This window comes from Urocitellus parryii, chromosome 13 (genome assembly GCF_045843805.1).
Source record: "Urocitellus parryii isolate mUroPar1 chromosome 13, mUroPar1.hap1, whole genome shotgun sequence".
Classification (NCBI taxonomy): Eukaryota; Metazoa; Chordata; class Mammalia; order Rodentia; family Sciuridae; genus Urocitellus; species Urocitellus parryii.
Window position 1 is genome coordinate 14423908 of NC_135543.1, and position 7958 is coordinate 14431865.

Sequence of the window (7958 nt, forward strand, 5' to 3'; positions counted from 1 at the left end):
GTGGGGCTGTTTCTCTAAGGACTAACAAGCATGGGAACCGAGAAGACACCTGGAATGTATTCACAACATCCCCAGACAGGGATGGCTTTGGAAGCTGTGACTGGCTGATTGCAAACTGACTTCTGGCCAAGTCCTGCAGGCAGTAATTTTGCTGCCTAAAGGAACTCATCTATGTCTTATCTAGAAAAGGGAAGTAAGAATAAAACTGACCAGAAAAATAACTGTGTTTTTTTTCTTTAAAAGCATTCTATGTACAATATGAAGTTCTCACCTTTTTTCATTCCATGTACAGTAATTACACAGAATGAAGAAAGGTGAGAACTTATTTTTATTTTTTTTTAACAACTCAAATTTTCTCTATGCAGATAAAAAAGCAGAAGCGCCCAGTTCTTAGTGTGTAGGATAGAAAGATATTTCATTTGGACCTGTGTACAAAGAAATGAAAATCTATTCCATATGGAACTGTGTTCTCTGGTAGAGGAATGGAATTAGGAAAAGGACAAAGATATTGGGATGTTTCTTAAATTAAAAAAGAAAAAAATATATGTGTATGTGTTTGTTTACTGTGTGTGTGTGTGTGTGTGTGTGTATGAGAGAGAGAGAGAGAGAGAGAGAGAGAGAGAGAGAGAGAGAGAGAGAGAGAATTTTTAAGGCATATGTCATAGGATGTAAAATGAAACAAGCTAATTTAGGGCATGATATATTATTCAGGTTGGGGTGGGGGATAGAGGTTGATATAAAGTATGAACTCTGACCTGTTTGAGGTGATCTTTTACCATCTAAAATGTTTTGGCCTGAGAACATTAGAAGGCTAGGAACACTTAGGCTGAGGATGGGTGCTGTGCCCTTGAAGAGTGCCTAACGAACACCAGAAGCTCAGGTCACTGCTCCTGAGGACAGAGTTTTGGTTCCTGGGGTTCATTAGGTTGCTTCATGTCCAGTGTAATCTGGGCTGAATCTCAGCTCTGTTGTCTTTGCTCTCCTCTGTATTGGGAAAGGAATTCCAAGTACTCTCTTGACTGTGAATTCCTTGACAGCAGGGCTATGTGACCTTCATCTTGGTGTCAGCCCTGACATGTGGTACATGCTCAATAAAATTTTATTGAAAGCATGGTGTTGGGTTGGGGCTAAGGCTTTTTGTAGAGCCATGTTGCCTTTGTTTTAAAAGAGCTATCATCTTTCCGGTGGCTTCTGAGTGTGTGTTTGCATGTTTGCGAGAGAAGGGAGGGAAGGATGAAGAGAGGAAAGATTCCCACAGAGAAGCAGAAGAGGCCTCTCTTGGCCAGGAAGAGCATTAGCTTATGAAGGGGTAGGTACAGACCTTGTGCAGAACTGATTTCTGAGGAATAGTATTAGTTCAGGATTTTGTCAGAGAACAAAACCTACTGTTATTTTAATAGAGAACATTGATTTTCGAGGACTGAAAAGGCAAGAGGGAAACACTGAGGATCAGAATGATAGTAATTCCAGGAAATAACTAAGGCCCCTGTGGCAGAGCAAAGAAGAGCAGGAGTTGGAGCTCCCACCTTTGGAGGAGGCACCTTGGAGGCTGGGCCAGGCTTCTGAGTAGAGAGAGTTGCTCTTGATCTGGAACCTCAGGACTTAGAGGAGTTCACCCCTCTCCAAGTCCTGCGGACTTGTGTCGGGTATTGCTGAGTGGGTGTAATGGGGCTGAGAGCGAAGAAGCCGCCAAACTAGAACCAACTGCTGGGAAGTAAAGGAGCCAGTCCCTTCTTCCATTCCAGCCTCTCATCCTCCCTCTGGTACATTCTAAGGGTAGAACCTATGGGGAGCCAATTGGAAAAAGAGATTGTGGCTTGCAGAGTCCCATCACAGATCACACAGTGGAGTGTGAAAAGGTGATTACCAGGGTGTGACACTAACGAGCTTAAAATCAACACAGTCAATATATGGAGTATTGGGGTTTAACAGCCAGAGAATATATATTTGGTTGCAAAAATGCAAAGAGGAACCTTAATAGCTTTTCTTGAAGTCACTCAACAAATTGGCAGTGCAATGAAAATGAGTTTTATATTTATCCCTATTTAATCTAACTAACATTGAATACTATTCAGAGGAAGCAAGGGTCTTGCACAGTGCAGGTGGCAGCACACAGTTATGTATATCTTGGGCAACCCTCGCGCCCCCCCTCCCCCCCAAAAAAAAACAATCTAGACAGAATAAGATAGTTGGTATCTTATTTATCCTAATAATTATTTAGATTTAAAAATTTTTTTTTAAATTGTCACTGGACCTTTATTTAATTTATTAATTTATAAATATGTGGTGCTGAGAATTGAATCCAGTGCCTCACACATAGGCAAGTGCTCTACCACTGAGCTACAACACCAGCCCCAATTCTTTAGTTTTTAAGATCTTCATCGAAAGGAGTAGCAAGTGATGGAAAAAAATATCTCCAAAATCTCTGTTGATTTAGGACTTTGAAAACTAGGGTGATAAGCCGTGCTCGGGCACATGCCAGCAACTTTGGAGGCAGGGAGATTGCAACTTGGGCAAGTTAGCAGACACTGCCTCAAAATAAACAAACGACTGGAGACATAGTTCTGTGGCAGAACAACCCTGGACCCAGGGTTCAATCTCTAGTATAGTACTGCACCAAAAAAAAAGTAAAAATATATGTAAAGAAAACAAATAAAAGTTTGTTTTCAGAGGGTTCTCTGATGCTCTGAAAATTTAGTAAGTGCTACAGTTGTGGTTAGTGTCCATGTAGTTGTTAACCTCAGCATGACTTGGACTCAGATTCCTGTAAAAGCACAGGCTCTCCGTGTCTTCTTTTTGCATACATCAGTGTAATCTAGCCTTAACTCACGCTGCCGGTTCCTAGAAAGCCCCGTGTGGATTTTATAAGGCCACACCAATTATAGTTGATAATTGTTGCCATGCTCCTTCCTGAAATAGGCAAATACTCTGGCAGGTTCTCTATTGGAGCTCAAGGTGACAAGGTGAATGACCCCAGGATAAAGAGAATGAAAGGTGGATGAATTTTCTTTCAAAAGAAAGTGAAGGGGGTTGTATAACTCTCTTCATGTGGAGGTAACATGCCCAGGGCAGGGTGAAACCTTCCCCCATTACTGGTGTGCTGACGGGACCAGATGAATGCTAAGGCGTGTGGCTGTCCTGTGGTCGGGTGGAAGAAGTCAGGACAGGATGAGCACTCAGTCCTCCAGGGTGCTACACAGCTAAATCCTCCTGAGCATCAGTGATAAAGGGTTCAAGAAGCAGTCAGGCTGGTTACATGCCTGATCTCCCTGTGTGTCCTCAGGGCTGTCTTTAAGTCACTGGCCACATGATGAGTAAGGTAAAGGAAATCCCATGGCTTTGGTGTAAGAGCGATAGATGTCTTGATCCAGGCTTTACCTCCTACTTCAGTATAACTTTGGGCAAGAATGTAACCTTGCCAAGCCTAGTTCCCTAGGTTAATTATACTTATCTCTACTTATCTCACAATATTGTTATAATGATTAAATGACCTGCTTCAGGTGAATGTGACTGAAACAGTACTGTGGTACTGTTTGTGGTAGTCCAATAAAATCTTAGCTACCCTTGTCTTCCTGCTATGGTAGGTCTGGGAGGTGTAGACAAGATTGGGGAGCAAATATCAGTTTCTATGCTTTGAAGGAAGGAAGAGAGTCCTGAATTGTATAGACCTACAAAGCAATTACTTGATCCAAATGTATTCTTTTCTTAAATTTATTTTAGCAATAGCCATGGAAGATGTGTCTTAAAAATATCAAAGAGTAGAAGGCTTTGGAATTCTGAGTACTTGGAAGATGTGTTTATGACAGAAGTGGCTTTTAAGCTGAGACCCTAAGGAATCTGAATGTGACTTAAGAGAAGAGGTGATAGCATATCCTTGGCAGGACAGTCACATGGGCACACATCTGGGGTGAGTACTGATGGATTGGGTGTGCCTGTAAGGAATCTGGCTTGGGTGGAACGAGTTCCTAATTTGAGAAATTGTGGGAAGGGGTTGGATAAGGGAGGAGGAATCTTTGAACCTGTGCCAGGAGCTTGGCTAAACATTCAAGAGTTGCAATACTTTCTTAATCAGAGGAGCAACGTGCTGGAGAAGGTGCTTTGAGGAGGTAAAATGTCCTGGGCCCTAAAAGAAGGGTGTAAAAGAACTTCATACAGGGAGATAGGCAGCTCAGTTAATCTAATCACAAAGAATAGAGGATAACAGTAATGACAGCTAGGAGGGGAAGAGGTAACTCTGAGAGAGACTGGCAAGGAAGTATGGACAGATACAGTGACTAATTGTACATGAACGATAAAAAGATAAGAAAAGAGAACTGAAAGAAACTCAGGTTTTGAGGCCATGGGGTTTGTAGCTGCATTAGGTATGCATTAGGAAGCTGCTAAATTCCCGTAATGAACTCCCTACACTGTTGCTGCTGCTACTTATTTCCACAAGGTCATGACGATTAAAATTTTACTCTGGACCAGATACTGTGCTAAGCATTTTATATACATTAGTTTTTCTAATCCTTACTATGATACAAGGTGCTCACTTATTTATCCTCATTAAATATCTTTTTGAGCATCTTGTATGTGACAGATGCCACATTAGACCTTGGAGATAAAATGGGAGCAATATCCGTATTGTATTCATCTTCTGGTCTAGTCAGGGACTCCAGACAATGAACATGTAAATGAAAAATAAATATTGTGGGTTGTGATTAAAGCTGTGAAACAAATGATGATGAGAGAGTAAATGAGGGACTCCTCCTGAGAAAGGCCAAGGAAAAGGAGAAAGAGGAGCCAATCATGGGAGAAATCAGAGAAGAGCATTTAATTATGGAGTAACAACAGGAAACACTTGACACGTTGTAGGAACTGCCAGAACGTCATGTCTCTGGAACAGAACAAGAGCAAGAGTAGCATAGGTCATGGCTGGATGCCAGAGACAGGCCAGGTCAGTAAGCTGTGGGGGGCTTTAGGAGGGCCTCCTTCCCTTCCAATAGGAAGACATCAAAGAGATTTGAAAACTGACATAATCTGATATACTTTTAAAAAAATCACATATGGAGAATATGTTGGAAGGATGTGCAGGTGCATACAAGGAGACTAACAGGCTAGGTATTTGCCAGGTGAAAGGTAATTATTGAAGTAGAGATGAGAGAGATGAAGGATTTTGGAATTATTTTGGCATAGGACTAACAGAATTGCAGATGGAGAGAATGTGGCATTTAAGGAAAGGGAAGAGTGACCACTAGGTTTTTGTTTTTTTAAATAGGGTGATGGTAATGTTGAGATAGGGAAGACTGGAGCAGACTAGGTTTGAAAGGAAAAACTAGCATTCCTCATTGGACATGATATGTTTTAAAGACCTGTGAGTCATAAACATGGTGATATCACATATGTAGCAGGAGTATGATGGGTAGTTTTAATCAGAGATGGAGATTTTACACTTATTCACATAGAGAGGGTGTTTAAAATCACAGGAGTGGCTCATCCACCAGGGAAGGAGTGTGATTGGGGAAGCACCTAGGTGAATCAGACAAACCCAGCAATGACTGAGCCCAAGGAGGGGACCAGCAAATGAGGCTGGGAATAGAGGAGGAAAACCAGGAGTGTGATGGTCATGATGTTGATAGAGAAGAAAGAAATGGGAAGGCAGGATGGGTGAGGATCTTTAAAGCTGTCAGTAAGAGGTTCCATAAAGTGAAGTCATTGGATTGGGCAGTAGGTAGGTCCTGCCGAGTGGTGAATAGTGCAGAGGTAGGGACAGAGCCAGGTAACTGGGTTGAGAAGTGAGTGGGAGTGGAGAAGATCTCAGGCAGACAACTCCTGAGAAGTAGCAACTCTTCAATTCTTTTGTTCTCCTCATTGGACAGCTGAGGAGGCAGGGCTGACAGGGCTTGTTGACCTCCAAAGTCTTTCTGAAAGTACCTAGTGAACCCAGGCTTTGAACCACAGGTGTTTGAGTCTGAAACTCATGCTTTTAGCTTTGGGGATAAACAAGTGTTTTAAAGTTACCATTTGAATGAATTATTTATTTTCTAATTAATTCCTTGTCTCCCATTCTCTCTCACTTGGTTGCTTTCACAAAATGGTCTCTGATTAACATCCAAATAAAGTAAACACAGTAGAGAGCCAGGATTAAAAATGAAATGATGATAGATAAATCAAGGGAATTCAAGCATAAAGTTTATAAATATATTCATTGATTGTCTCCATCTGTCCTAAAGCACATGCTAGGATATCCTGAAATGAAGAATGAAGAATGTTTTATTCTTCTTTTTTTTTTTCCATTGAATTTGGGCCTTAGGCTATACCTGTGGACATGCTTTGAAAAAAAAAAAAAACCCAAAACAAAACAAAAAAACAAAGCATAAAACCTCTGCTCTCCCCTTCATGGTTCCCTTGCGCTCTTCCCATCCTGTCATTCCCAGGGGGCTGCAGTTGCCCCTGTTGGGACTGGCTCTTGGAAGGGTCTAAGGCATTTCCTCCAAAACCCCCATTTTAGTTTCTGTAACTCTGAACATAGGGATGGACAAGGAGAAAAATCTTTCCTTTTTAACTGATGTCTGACAGAGCAAAAGCTATATTTTATACTTGACATGCTAGGGGTCGAGTAACATGCCACTAGTTGGGCCTCACGCATAGGCTTAGGCGAGCCTTTGTACTCAGTTTGTCTTTATATGCAGTTGTTACATCAGATATGCTGATAATTTATCTTTCTGCTGGGTGCATCTTACCTTGCCAACATACAAAGGGTCAGTCCCAGTGTACTCTTCCAGAACGAAAAACTGGTTCCAAACCCAGCTCCTCTTGGTTCGCTGATGTGACTGTGGCTTGTCTGACAGGAGTGTTTCTAATTCACCTTGTGGTGTTGAGTTGCCTGAGAGAACGGTGGTTGTAAGGTCCATCAATCCCCAGAAGTATAAGGACATGCCAAGTCCAAGCCAGCTCTTTGCATTGCTCATTCTACCAGAAGTCCACATGGGATTGCAGGATTTTGGAAAGAAATGTATAGGACGATAAGCCACTGGTACTCGAGTATTTTCCAAATTAAAAAGTTTATTGGATACGGATGCTTCCCAAATGAGATCCTGATTCAAGTCAGTCTGCTTGAAGTTAACTTCCTGTCAAATTAAGGAAACACAGTGTGATGATGTCAAATTCTTTTCCTATGGGCTGGGTGCAGGCTTTCAAGAAAAGTCAGTAAATATTCAGTTTTCTACTCAATGAATTAAAGAGTCGACTAGAAATGCTTTAGTCAGATATAATATTTTGGTACAAAGAAGACAACATCTTTTGTTGTAATCCATCCCAACCCTTTGGATATGGACTCAGTGGAAATAAAACTAGTGAATAGCTTTCTTCTCAGGACAACTTAACTGGAGGGTATACTGTATTATTGATTGGTTTGAAAATTAAAAGTACTTTCTTTGAAATATTTGTACTCAGCTTGTCTTCTGAACCCTTAAAAACAGTGTTCACTTCCAAAATTTAGTTAATAACTATATTTCAATTGCTTTTCTTGGCTTATAAAAAAAAAACAGTGAAATCACCCCCCCACCCTGTTATCTTGTACCTATCTCTGTTATTGATAATGCTAGGAGTCTCAGGCTTCATTTCTAAGCAGTCATGGATCACTTCTGACTTTAGTCATTCTCTGAGCTCATGAGAATTCAAGATTCACACTCTAGTGCTTCAGCTTTGAAGCACTGATAGGGGCTGCTAATGTGACCTTTGTAGAACACTGAATGGTCAGTTAATCATTATATCCTTCCCAACAGACTTCAAAGTGCTATTAGTCACATGCTACCATGAGTGAGCTAAGAGTCTATCCAACAAATTCCCTTTCCTGACCTGAAAGACTCATTTAGGCAAAAGGATGTTACTTCTACCCAGGGGAGACCTTTCATCAGTCAGACTTCTTTTGTTGCTATGAAGTTGGGTTTAGCTGGTGACCTCACTCCTGGGCTATG

General features: G+C 41.3%; 1 protein-coding gene across 1 annotated transcript in view; it reads right to left on the bottom strand.

The window, feature by feature from the left end:
- Positions 1-6968, bottom strand: part of Cdh20 (cadherin 20) — a 57523-nt gene extending 50555 nt beyond the window's left edge. Inside the window, exon 1 of the mRNA XM_026404645.2 lies at positions 6723-6968. Within this exon, the coding sequence (XP_026260430.1) occupies positions 6723-6968 (246 nt within the window). The remainder of the gene's footprint in view (positions 1-6722) is intronic.
- Positions 6969-7958: the final 990 nt, after the last annotated feature.